The 13,249-nt window shown below is 46.6% G+C and overlaps 1 protein-coding gene across 1 annotated transcript in view; it reads left to right on the forward strand.

Moving 5' to 3' along the window:
• The window catches only part of Wnk1 (WNK lysine deficient protein kinase 1), an 84,251-nt gene that overhangs the window by 56,255 nt on the left and 14,747 nt on the right, over positions 1-13,249 (forward strand). The window contains 11 exon segments of the mRNA XM_048335247.1: positions 2,088-2,171; positions 3,523-3,657; positions 5,456-5,914; positions 6,637-6,915; positions 7,596-7,687; positions 7,796-7,958; positions 8,518-8,634; positions 9,289-9,462; positions 9,658-9,715; positions 10,046-10,168; positions 10,909-12,323. Coding sequence (XP_048191204.1) covers positions 2,088-2,171; positions 3,523-3,657; positions 5,456-5,914; positions 6,637-6,915; positions 7,596-7,687; positions 7,796-7,958; positions 8,518-8,634; positions 9,289-9,462; positions 9,658-9,715; positions 10,046-10,168; positions 10,909-12,323 — 3,099 coding nt within the window.

A 13,249-nucleotide genomic window follows, 5' to 3' on the forward strand; every position in this document is an offset into this window, starting at 1 on the left:
ATTCCAGTGACTCTTCCCAAATCACTTCTTCAGACCCCAGTGACTTCCAGTCACCTCCCCCCACAGGGGGGACCGCCGCACCTTTGGTCTCTGACATCTCATTATCCTTTATCCGTCTGCCTCAGACAGTGTTTCAAGAACCCCCACTTTTCTTCTGTTTCCCCCAAGGAACTACATCGCAGCAGGTCTTTCCTGCCTCGTTTTCCTCAGGAGGATCCGCACCCCACCCACAGGTTATAGGAAAACTTCTGCAATTCTCTACCCTGTTGTGCGCCATTGCATTCCACATTTCTACTACTCATATCCCTGAATTGTGGTTTTCTGAAGATATTATTTCTTAATAGTATATCTTTTGGAGGTCCTAATTTCTTTGTACTTAAGAACAAACTATGAAGGCAGGAGCTGCCTGATTTGCCTGCTGTTTGAGTCAGTTATCAGTGACCACTGTCCCTATAAATGGAATTTTCAGTTAGTAGTGAAAATGCAATTGTCTATAAGGTTGATTTAACACTGATTATTTATAATGTTATACTAAAGTAAAATACTCCCAAACAACTTTTTTTTATTTTTAAGAAGATAAAAAAATTTAAAAAGTATAGGATGAAAATGGAAAAGTGGAAAACTTTTTGGACTACTAGTTGAAAGCACAGATTTTTCATTGGTATAGAGGATGTAAGAGACGGCGAAAGGATACAACTGAGGAGCTGGTCTTATTAACAAATGAATTAAGTTAAAATCTAGAGAGTGGTGGGTCTATTTTTATTTATTTATTTTTTTTGCTTGAAGAATTTAGGATTTTCAGAGGTCAGGAAGAGTAGATTACCTCTGGCCACGCTTTCTCAAATTTCAGTTTGTAAGCATATGGACGCATGGTGGAAATAAAGGCTAGAGTAAGGGACAAAGGATTAAAGAAAGTAGCACTATTTCATACATTCTTTTCACATGTATCAACTGTCTGTGTAGTCTCCACAAGACACTACACAGTTGTATATCACTTGAGTTTTCCATATATTTTATTCTTTATTATAAAGTATTATACATTCTTCCTGCTTTCTTCCCCTGTTCTTCCCCAACAAAAGCATGAACAACTCCAAAAGTATATGTTGACTATCAGATTGGTATTTAGAAGCAAAAACGATCCTGAAACTTCACTGGCTAGGCTTTCTGTAAACCCACATCAGTTGTCAACCCCTACTGTGCTTTCTCAGCCATTCCTTAAGCTTTCCAAAGTAAAATTTCAAATGCAAACTAGATGACTTAAGCTGCAGCGGAATGTGATACGTTCACATATGCTTTCAACAACCTCTTCCAAATTGAAATGGAGCAACAAAGGTAGTGGCCTTTCATTTCCCTCTTTCTAAATGTCTATCCAGTCCTGCATTCATGTTGCTTTTTCTCGTTTATTTTATTTTCGATATCTTGATAGCTGGAACCCTCTAATCCAGGCTCCCAAGATTCAGCACTGATGATGCTCTGGGTTGGATCATTCTTCATTGTGACCAGGGTCTCCTGTGCATTACAGACCATTTAGCAGCCTTCTTTGCCTCTCCCTCCCAGATGGTTAGCAGCAGCAGCCATCTCCAGTAGCGATGGCCAGAAATGGCTCTAGATACTGCCACGTGTTCCCTGGTCAACAACCATTGCTGTGCATTATTTATTGAGAAGTTGACTGTACCTGGTTTGCTGTTTTGATTTTTTTTTTTAAAGTAATTCCTGTGGTACTAACAAGGCGTAGGAAAAAGAACCAAGATAGCATCATCAAATAACTCTTCCTCTTAAATGTTCTAATTATTTTTTGCATTGATAGTTTTATTATAGATCTGATGAGCTAAAATTATAAAATTACAGCCTGAGCAGTGGTAGGTTAAGTTTTAACCACCAGCTGATTTCCAAAATGGGATGGGATAAGTGCCATGAACTTGATCTGAACTTTCCTCATAAAGCTACCTAGGGATGGCCTCCTTAATCAAGTTAACGCTTTGGTTAAGCAAACATCTCAGGAGCCTGTGTGTATTGTAAAAAACGTGATCTGTATACCCTTACCATAAGTTTTCCTCTAATGTGTTGTGTTTATGTCTTGCCTTTAGGCACAGGGACAGAGCCAGAGCCAGCCATCCTCAAGTAGCTTGGCAGGGGTACCACCTTCCCAACCCATCCAACATCCGCAGCAGGTGAGAGCCAGTGTATTGCTGCGTTTTAGGGATGTATGTCTTTTGTAAGTAATATTCGTGATATAAATACCTAAGTTTTTGAAAAGGAAATAAATATAATAACTCCTTTTAATTATTACTAATATGTGGAGTAGGGTACAATGAGAAGCAATGAATAAAACCTAAGGAACAAGTACTGAGGGCGATGGTTTAAGAATGCCATATACTTTTTATTTTTTATTTTTTTGGCCAGTCCTGGGCCTTGGCCTCAGGGCCTGAGCACTGTCCCTGGCTTCTTTTTGCTCAAGGCTAGCACTCTGCCACTTCAGCCACAGCGCCACTTCTGGCCATTTTCTGTATATGTGGTGCTGGGGAATCGAACCCAGGGCCTCATGTATATGAGGCAGGCACTCTTGCCACTAGGCCATATCCCCAGCCCTAAGAATGCCATATACTTTTGACCTACCTGGAAGTAAGTACCACTTCTCCCAAAATGTGCTAAGGTTCGTGGTACTGATGCTTCTCAGTTATTTTGAAGAAGAGGTGAGCGAGAAGTTTATAAGATGCTCATTTTTTTACATTCCTTTCTTTCTCTTCACCACAACTAAATAGTTTTTCTTCTTCTGGAGTTCATACCCTGAGAGTCAAAGAAGCCCCCCAAAATAGATGAGATATTGTTCCCAAGAAGCCTAACTAATGTAACCTCCATAGGAATGCTATAAATGTAGATGCTAGTGATATTTCATTTCCATTTATTGGTGTGAAAGCAAGAGACCTGGAGGTAGTTTGAGTTACCTACTCATCTTACAGTTTGCAAGAAGTGCACATAGTTTGAGTCTGCATATGATGTGACTCTATAACTCAACGTTTACTTTACTACATGAGTAGTCCCCCCCCCCATTTCCTGAGCAGCAGGGGGCTATCAGGAAGGCTTTGTGGAAGGTGGGATAGGGAAGAGTTATTTGATTAGAGTATCTCATTGTCTTTGCAAACACCTGCTGTTGGGGTGGGTTTGAGCCTTGGTTAACTGTACTTGATGAAAGACATCCGAGGAAAATTATGTGAGGGGATTTGGGGAGTGCAGAGTTTGACTTGGTACCATCATAAAGGGAACTGAGGAATTTGGGTATTAGCATGACTTACTGAAATTACCATGATTTACAGATACTGAAGGCCTGAATTAAGCATACTATTCCTGATTTGAAATGAAACTGAATTATTAGCTGAGCCTGGTGGTGTGTATATCTGTAATCTCAGCTTCTTGAGAGGAAAGGACAGAAGGGTCCCTAAAACCCAGGTGTTCAAGACGCACCCAGGCAACATGGCAAAATCTAGTATCAAAACCCAAATCACTGTTTTATTCTTGCAACAGGGAATTCCGCAGACGGCCCCTCCTCAACAGGCTGTACAGTATCCACTTGCGCACATGGCACCCTCCAGTGAGGCCGCTGCTGCCCAGCCAGCGAGCCAGCCTCCAGCTCAAGCTCAAGTGGCAGCTGGAAAACAGGTAAATGCTACATTTCTGCAAGACCTCTGCCTCAGCCTGATAGTGAAGTGTGCTGAAGTCACAAAAATCACTCCATTGTACAGATGCATTATTTAATGCTAACAGATACATACTGATAGTGTCACGATAGCAGATCTTGTCACAGCCTCTAGTACTGTGTCAGTTCCATGTGATCATCTCAGTCTGGCACTGTGCTGCTGCCATGTAGACTTCTCCATTGTTCCTCCCTCATTGCGGGATGACAGTCATCTTGTTAGTTTCTTTGCTACGACACATACTTGAGAAAAATAAAGGAGAAATGATGTGTTTTGGCTTGCAGTGTCAGAGGCTTTTCAGTCCATCCATGCCCTGTTGGTTTCATTGCTTTTAGGCCCATGGCCAGGCAGGAACATCAAAGCCATTTGCCTCCTGGTACCCGCCAGCGAAGATGAGAGTCCAGGCACAAGACACGCCCTTCCTGGGCATGCCCCCAACATCCCACTTCCTCATACTAGACTTAGACAAGCCTATCCGAATTTTAAGTCCACTTGTGTATCAAGCCATTGATTAGGTCATGATTAGGTCAGAGCCTCTCATGATACACACAACCTTTCGAATTCCCTGAGTGTATCTGAGTCCAGTCGAATCTCAAAGGCTGGGGGTGTAATGAGTACTAGCAGTCGTTCGACTGATGGAGCGCATACCTAGAAGCATGAGGCCCTGAGTTCAAGCCCCAGTACTGAAAAGTAAAAATAAAAACCATCGCTAGCTATACATATGGCACATACTTGTGATGTCAGTGCTCAGAAGTGGAGGCAGGAGGATGGAAAGTTGGAGACCCTCCTGGATTACATAGTAAATACTGTGTGCAAAGAAAATAAGTAAAACCAAGGTTGACCATCACAATCGATGGAACCTCCTTAGAGTTCCTAAGTAGAATAGCATATTTTTCTAAGTCCTTTTAACCCCACAAAAAGTATTATATAAGAGGGGATGTTTTCCTGAATAACATTTCAATTTTACCTGTGTGCTTATATGTGCACATAGATGAGACTTGCACACTCAGATGCCCTCCTGAGATCTGTGATATGACAGTAGCAGTATACTACCAATTGTAAAACCACCATTAGTTAATGTGCCACTGGGCACATCCTGACACATCAGTTGTAAGATATTTCCCAAATGTTAAAATGATTGGGTCCACTAAAATACGGCAATTATACTTACTTTATACAGCTATATTAGACTTAAGAATTAAGGCGATTGCCAGGCGCTCGTGGCTCACGCCTGCCATCGTAGCTACTGAGGCTGAGATCGGAGGATCGCAATTCAAAGCCAGATTGGGGAAGGAAAGTCCCTGAGATTCTGATCTCCAGTGAACCACCAGAAGACCAAAGTGGAGCTGTGGCTCAAAGTGGTAGAGCGCCAGTGTTGAGCAAGAGAGCTCAGGGACAGCGCCCAGGCCCTGAGTTCAAACCCCCACAACTGACCAGAAAAAAAAAAAAAGAGGTCTTCATTCCACTGGAGGGAGATCCATTTTAATTTCATTATAGTAATGTAAAAATAAAAAGTACTGTAAAAGATTGTGTGATGAAGCATACTGGTAAATTGGGATGTTGGCAATAAACACAAAGCCTTGTCTGTGAAAAGATCCTCCTCTCCTGCTGCCCTTTCTCTACGCTTATGTGGCATGTTAACTTACACTAATGTGTGCTGGGGTTGTTGGGGTTGTTTTCCTTCTTTTTGGCTAATACATAAACCTTGCTTTTGGCATCCTTGCTTTAAAAAAAGTCTGTTTTGTTTTTCTTTACCTTCCCAGCTTCCAGCTTCCCAGCCAGTACCAACTCTCCAAGGCGAACCTCAGACCCCAGTTGCAACACAGCCCTCTGTTGTTCCAGTCCACTCTGGTGCTCATTTCCTCCCTGTGGGACAGCCACTCCCCACCCCCTTACTCTCACAGTACCCCGTCTCTCAGATTGCCTTACCGACTCCTCATGGGTCTACAGCTCAGACAGGCTTCTCATCCCTTCCCGTCACCATGGCCGCTGGCCTTAATCAGCCTCTCCTCAACTTGGCTTCATCTGCTACAGCAGCTTCTGTCCCAGGGGGATCCACTGTGGTTCCCAGTCCGCTCCCAACCCTTCTGCAGCCTGTCTCTCAGCTGCCAACCCAGGTCCCCCCGCAGCTCCTCCAGCCGGCAGTGCAGTCCATGGGAATACCAGCTAACCTTGGACAAGCTGCCGAGGCTCCTCTTCCCTCTGGAGATGTTCTCTTCCAGGTATTTTGTTAGCAAGCACTGCAGGAGGGCATGAGAGGGTTGCATTCTAGTTGCAGACGGTAGAGAATTTGCAGATCTAGTAGCTGAGAGTCAGAGTGACAGTAACAAGGCTTGCTGGTCTCTCCTAGAGAAGCTAAAATGCTAAAATCCTGAGAGGATGGATGGAAGTTTGTTGGCTCCTTACCCATTTTCCTCAAGATGCAGCTTGAAAAGTTTTTTTTTTGAATATCCAGTGTTAGTGTAATATATCAGGCTGTGCGTGCATGCGTGCGCAAACACACATACACACACAGACATGTTAAATAGGGAGTCAAATAGCATAAGCACTATGATACCCAAAGAAACCCTTGGATTTCATTTTGGAGGATCAGCATTCCATAATATGACTGGAATGACTGATAACTTCGAAGACGTTTTGCATTTTCCACTCGAGTGGTAGAAAGCAGATCATCTTTTTAGAAGGACATGAGTCTCTTTAAGTCCTAACGAATCTCCAGGAAAGGAGAAACAGCAGCTTTGAAAGTATGGGCGTAGCATGTTGCCCTCCACCTTAGAGCCAGTCTACCATCTCATTTCAAGAATGACCTTCAGACATTGTTTAGGTCGTTAGTAAGAGTGGGCTGCTATTCTTTGCTGTATGCCTTTTTTGCGTGTGCATGTCTTACTGAGTTGCTGGTCTGATGTCCCAGCCTGCACTAACACCTTCCTCATTTCTGTCACAGGGCTTCCCACCTCGACTGCCTCCACAGTACCCAGGAGATTCAAATATTCCCTCTTCCACCGTGGCTTCTGTTTGCATCCATTCTACAGTCCTAGCCCCTCCCATGCCAACAGAAGCAATGGCTACACCCGGTTACTTTCCTCCAGTGGTGCAGCCTTTTGTGGAACCAAATCTTTTGGTCCCTATGGGCGGTGTAGGCGGACAGGTTCAAGTGTCTCAGCCTGCAGTGAGCGTAGTACAACAAACCCCTCCTACATCCTCCCAGCCAGCAGCTCTGGAGGTAAATAGAATGATTGCATGTTTGTATATAAAACATAAATAGCGATGGGTAAAAATGACAAAAGGAAAAACGTAGGCCTCCCTGGTGTCACACTCCTTTGGAGGCTATGCCAGACTAACTTCTGAATGAATTTTTCTTACAGCAGAATGAAATGCCAATGTGGGGGCCTTGTTGCCACTGGCTGTTCTGTTGGGAAGTGAGTTTGCTTTGGAGAAGGTTCACCCTGTTAGCACTTGACTTCTCTAGCTAGTACTTTAGCCATGAGTCTTGTCCTTCCACACTCTTTGCCCTTGGCAGTCGTGAGAGTGTCTCATCCTGCTGTGCTGCCAGCAACCATTTTTGCCCTACTAGGAGAAAGATCTGAATTGGTCCTTTGCACTTTGCTCTGCCTGCCCTTTGCACACTTCCGGTAAGATGCTGGCTGCATGGCAAGTTGTAGTTTCACAGTGGCTAGCGAATAGGTTGGCTGACCTCACACCATGCAGTCTGTACTAGAGACTGGACCGGCTTTAGAAACTTGCTTTGGGATCTCAAGGACAGCGTCTCTAGATGTTGAATTTTAAAAATTACTAGTAAACTTACTGCTTCTAGGACCCGGGGGAGGGATAAGAGGAGAAAGGCAAAGGGGTCTTCTTTGGGGTCTTGAATGCTGCGGTTTGAAGGACCCTTTCTATTCACAGAGCACTCAGGGGGCCGCCCAGGTGGCTCCCCCAGAGCCAGCCGCACAGCCGCAGCCCACCCAGCCTGTGACGCTGGTGTCCTCCATAGACAGGTACGTACAACTAAAGTCCTCCTTGGTGTGTGACACGCTGTGCCGCTTAAAACGTCAGGCCTGTGAGTGAGTCTCAGACTGTGCATTGAACTTGTTTTTCCTCCAAAGTGCACACTCAGATGTTGCTTCCGGTCTGAGTGATGGCAACGAGACTGCCCCCTCGTCTGGTGGGAGGCACGAGGGGAGAACGACAAAACGACACTGTCGAAAGTCTGTGAGGAGCCGCTCTCGACATGAGAAGACTTCCCGCCCGAAGCTGAGAATTTTGAATGTAAGCACTGCTGCTGATTTGTGACCTTGCATGTTGTTAAGAGTTTGGCACTCTAAAAGATCGCCTCATGAACTATAGAGAGCTTGTCTTTGAGTTACATGTAAATTACATAACACTCTTCTCATCGAACCCACACAACTTGTTGTAATTTAATATCATATTTCTCAATTAGAAAAAATGAAAATGAGCCAGGCATGATGGCCCAGCTTTGATGCTAAGGCAGGAAGATTGTGGGTTTGAGGCCAGCCTGGGTTATATATAGCAACAGAAATTACGTACAGACACACACACACACACACACACACACACACACACACACACACAGCAGAACAAAATGAGCATGTTCCTTGGAAAGCTGTAACGGGCAGCAGTTGATAACATTTAAATATTTGTTTATTTGTCTTTTAGTCATATAAATATGGGGAATTGGTGAAAGTTTAGGCCGCCTCTGCTCTCTCAAGTGTTACTGAATGCTGTATGACTATTTGCTTATTAGAAAAATTACAGTTTTAGATGGATCTTCTGAAGCAAAGTCCCTTTTCCTTTCTCTAATCTTTAGGTTTCAAATAAAGGAGACCGGGTAGTGGAGTGTCAGTTAGAAACCCATAATCGAAAAATGGTGACCTTCAAATTTGACCTGGATGGCGACAACCCTGAGGAGATAGCCACGATTATGGTATGTGTGGTGGTGCTGTCCTAGATTCTTAGAGGGTAGGAACTGGCAGGGTGTAGGAGCTCATACTGTAATCCTAGCTACTTGAGAGAGATTGGAAAGGTCACTGCTCAAGGCCAAGCCAGACAAAAAGTTCATGAGACCTCCACCTGGACTAGTAAAATCCAAGCTTGGTAGCACACATCTGTCGGCCTAGATATACAAGAAGCTTAAACAGGATTGTGGTTCAAGCTGGCTTAGGCAAACAAGGGTCAGACTGCAGCTCAAGTGGTAGAGCACCTGCCTAGTATAGCTCAAGACCCTGAGTTCAAACCCCAATGATAAAAGGGGGAAGAACAAACTTATGTACCAAAAACATAATCACATAGTTTATGCTCAGTTAGGGTATAAGTCATGAAAGTTATAGATGAGGGCTGGCTTAGAGGTAGGGTGCTTTCCTAGCGTGCATGAAGCCCTGGGTTGGATTCCTCAGCACCACATACACAGAAAAAGCTGCAAGTGGCGCTGTGGCTCAAGTGGTAGAGTGCTAGCCTTGAGCAAAAAGAAGCCAGGGAGAGTGGATTAAAGAAGCCAGTCTAAGCCCCAGGCCTGGCCAGAAAAGAAAAAAGAAGTTGAGAACACTGTACTAATCAGATGGACATGACATCTTGTCTACAGGTGAACAATGACTTTATTTTAGCGATCGAAAGAGAGTCGTTTGTGGCTCAAGTGCGGGAAATCATTGAAAAAGCTGATGAGATGCTCAGTGAGGATGTGAGTGTGGAGCCCGAGGGGGACCAGGGACTGGAGAGTCTGCAGGGCAAGGATGACTACGGCTTCTCGGCGTCTCAGGTAGGCTCGCTGTTGCATGGTGGAGGTGGAGGAGCTTTGTATGGAGCTTTGTGTGGAGAGTCTACGGCTGGCACCGTACACCTGTCATCAGGCGCAAGCATTCATGTTCTGTTCCCTTTGTGGAGTGCTTTGCCTTATCATGGAGATTGCGTTTGAGAATGAATTTATTACTTTCATTACTTTTATCTGTTGTAGAAATTGGAAGGAGAGTTCAAACAACCCACTCCTGTGTCTTCCATGCCCCAGCAAATAGGTGAATTTTTCTTTGACTTAAGAAGTGTTGTGGGGGCTGGGGATATGGCCTAGTGGCAAGAGTGCTTGCCTCGTATACATGAGGCCCTGGGTTCGATTCCCCAGCACCACATATACAGAAAATGGCCAGAAGTGGCGCTGTGGCTCAAGTGGCAGAGTGCTAGCCTTGAGCAAAGAGACGCCAGGGACAGTGCTCAGGCCCTGAGTCCAAGCCCCAGGACTGGCAAAGAAAAGAAGGGTTGTGTATGCTGAGAATGAAATCTTGACACTTCATAGTGGGGACAGTGTATGCAATAATGCCACTAAGTGCTTTTGTTTCCTTTTTGTCCAGGGGTTCCTACCAGTTCATTAACTCAAGTTGTTCATTCTGCTGGAAGACGGTTTATTGTGAGCCCTGTGCCCGAAAGTCGATTGCGAGAGTCAAAAATTTTCACCAGTGAAATAGCAGATACGGGTAAGGATTGGTTGTGCCCCATACTTCCCGTAAGTTCCATGGTGTCTGCTATGATGGAAGCTAATCATCCAGAAGAAGTTCCTGATGATAAATGACTAAAAACACAGAAAAATTAAGGTATGCAGTGGAGGAAGGCAAAAGAAAACCAATAGGAAGGATTAAAGAAGGCAAGATGAGTAACGGGAGGCGGGAGGCACTTGAGTGTGGGTTTCTGCGTTTAGAATGCCCACGTTGCCAGGTTACTTCGTGCTTGTTTTCCAGTAGGTGTTTGTACAAGCTGACTTACTTGATCAAACGCCTGTTTAACATTACAGTGTTAGAACTTGTCATTTCCTTGGGAGAAGTTTTTAAACTTAACTGAATGTGAATACTCTGTTGGTGACTGACTAACAAATAGGTTCCTAGAGCATTCCTTTCAATCTGTCCTTTTAAAGTGAGTTGTATGAATGTATATATCATACGCTTATGTGTTTTTTTGCCAGTCCTGGGGCTTGAACTCAAGGCCTGAGCACTGTCCCTGGCTTCTTTTTGCTCAAGGCTAGCACTCTACCTACTTGAGCCCCAGTGCCACTTCTGGCTTTTTTTTTTTTCTATATATGTGGTGCTGAGGAATCGAACCCAGGGCTTTGTGCATACGAGGCGAGCGCTCTACCACTAGGCCATATTCCCAGCCCCATAGCATATGTTTTATCCGTGTACATTACATGTGACATAGGTGTTTATTTGATTTTCCTTTGCAGTTGCTGCCTCTACATCTCAGGGCCCTGGGATGAACTTGTCTCACTCTGCCTCATCACTTAGTCTGCAGCAGGCCTTTTCTGAGCTTAGACATGCCCAGCTGTCCGAAGGACCCAATACGGCACCTCCCAACTTCAGTGTCGCGGGCCCAGTGTTTCCTGGAGGCCCAGCCACAGCCGCCGCCACACCTTCGGTGTCACTTCCAGTAACCAGCAGCCCTCTTAGTGACAGTTCCACCTCCGTAATTCAGTCTGAAGTCACAGTGCCTGCAGACAAAGGCATTGCCAGAGTCCCCACCAGCACGGGTGTGGTGACTTCTGGTGGTCTCCCTGTTCCATCTGTGTCTGAGCCACCGGTACTTGCCAGCATGGTTTCCAGCGCCACGGTGCCCGTGGTCGTCTCCGTGTGTCCCACAGCGCAGCCTGCTCAGGCTCCCACGTGTGGAAGCACCGTTGCTGGTACAGGCACTTTTCCTTCTCTAGCAGCTTCCACCGCCGTGAGCACCGCAGTGGGCAGTGCAAGCGTCCCGGGGACTGCGCCTCCAGCCGCGTTACTGCAGCAGGCCGCAGGCAGCACTGCTGGGGCGGCCACTGTGCCCGCAGTCCCTGCCACCCCGTTCCCAAGTGTCGCTTCGCAGCCACCCCTTCAGCTCAGCAGCAGCACCTCAGCTCCAACTCTGGCAGAAACGGTGGTGGTGAGCGCTCACTCACTGGACAAACCATATCATAGCAGCACGGCCGGACTGGCCATGCCCTTCCCCGCACCAGCCGCCTCATCCTCCCCAGGGACAGTGGCGTCGAGCTCCGCCACTCTGCATCCCACGGTCCTGTCCGCAGTGGCTTCCACACCCGTGCTTCCGCAAGCAGCGGCGCCCGCTTGTGCCCCTCTGTTACCGCAAGTGCCGAGCATCCCTCCCCTGCTCCAGCCCGCCGCCAGCGTGCCCACCGTGCAGCAGACGCTCATCCACAGCCAGCCCCAGCCGGCCCTGCTCCCCAGCCAGCCCCACACGCACTGTCCAGAAGTCGACGCCGATGCGCAGCCCAAAGCCCCCGGGATCGACGACATAAAGACTCTGGAGGAGAAGCTGCGGTCGCTGTTCAGCGAGCACAGCTCATCGGGGCCTCAGCACGCTCCCGTCTCGCTGGACACGTCACTCGTGGTGGAGGCCACGGTCACACCAGGCGTCCCCACTACCGCTGTTGCGCCGAGCAAACTCATGACGTCTACGACGAGTACCTGCCTACCACCAGCCAGCTTACCATTAGGAACAGCTGGGTTGCCACCCATGCCAGTGGGCACAGTGGGCACGCCTGGGCAGGTTTCTACCCCAAGCAGCTACGTCTCAGCCCCAGTCAGCACTGCATCAGGAATGAAGCCTGGAGCTACCCCCTCAAAGCCACCTTTAACTAAGACTTTGGTAAGCTTTCCCTGAGCTGGGTGCCCCTTCCTTCCCCCCTCACCCCCAACGGAGCCCACTTGCAAGTTGGCTTTGCAGACTGGAATTACATTTGTAAAGGCACCTAACTTACCTTGAGTGCTCTCGACCTTAAACTGGAAGTAGTGTTAAGGTAAGGGAACCTGTACTTCAAACCCCAAACCTTCCTTGTTTGGAAGTAGGCAGGAATTTTAGATTAATTATGTCACATAGTTTTCTTAGTTTATACCAGATAAGATATCTGAATCTGTCCGCAAGGTAATCATAGTGAGAGTCACTCAGCTGCTCTGTTTCAGCTGAGAAGGAAGTCACGTTTTCTGCTGTTAGATTCCATAGTTACTCACTTTAGGGTTGATGAGAATTCGAAGGGGTGAGAGGGATGCAGAGGAGGAAGAAGTAGCTAACTTAGCACGGAGTTTCTAATCCTGCTCTGGTAGATTTCCTCTCATTCTGCTCTCTCCAACCTCTCTAGTCCTCAACAACAACATGGATGGATTTCATGCTGCACCCATCTTTCCCCATTACAAAGACGCGAAACCCTTTTTACATCAGAGTAACGCAGGCATTTCTCGACTTCCAAATACCATCATGATGGATCATATTGTAAGCTAAGAAAGCACTGGCTACACTTAATGGACCCTAACTTTGTGGCTTCCCAGCTCAGGGCAGCGTGGAGTGTCAGCTGTGATGAGTGGGAAGGCGTGCGGGACTGACTGGCAGGGCTGGAGCTCGCCGCCCCTGCCGGCATCCACAGGGCGTCCTCCCGTGGGGTGCGAGCTAGCGCTGAGATCCTAACTCAGCCGTGGTCAGGAGGATTGCCGAAACTCAGGAGTTGACTGCTAGACCCTCAACTCAAACAAAAAAGTTTCTCCTGAATGCAGTTTTGCACCATCATGAGTTGAGAAAAA

Source organism: Perognathus longimembris, chromosome 27 (genome assembly GCF_023159225.1).
Source record: "Perognathus longimembris pacificus isolate PPM17 chromosome 27, ASM2315922v1, whole genome shotgun sequence".
Taxonomy (NCBI): Eukaryota; Metazoa; Chordata; class Mammalia; order Rodentia; family Heteromyidae; genus Perognathus; species Perognathus longimembris.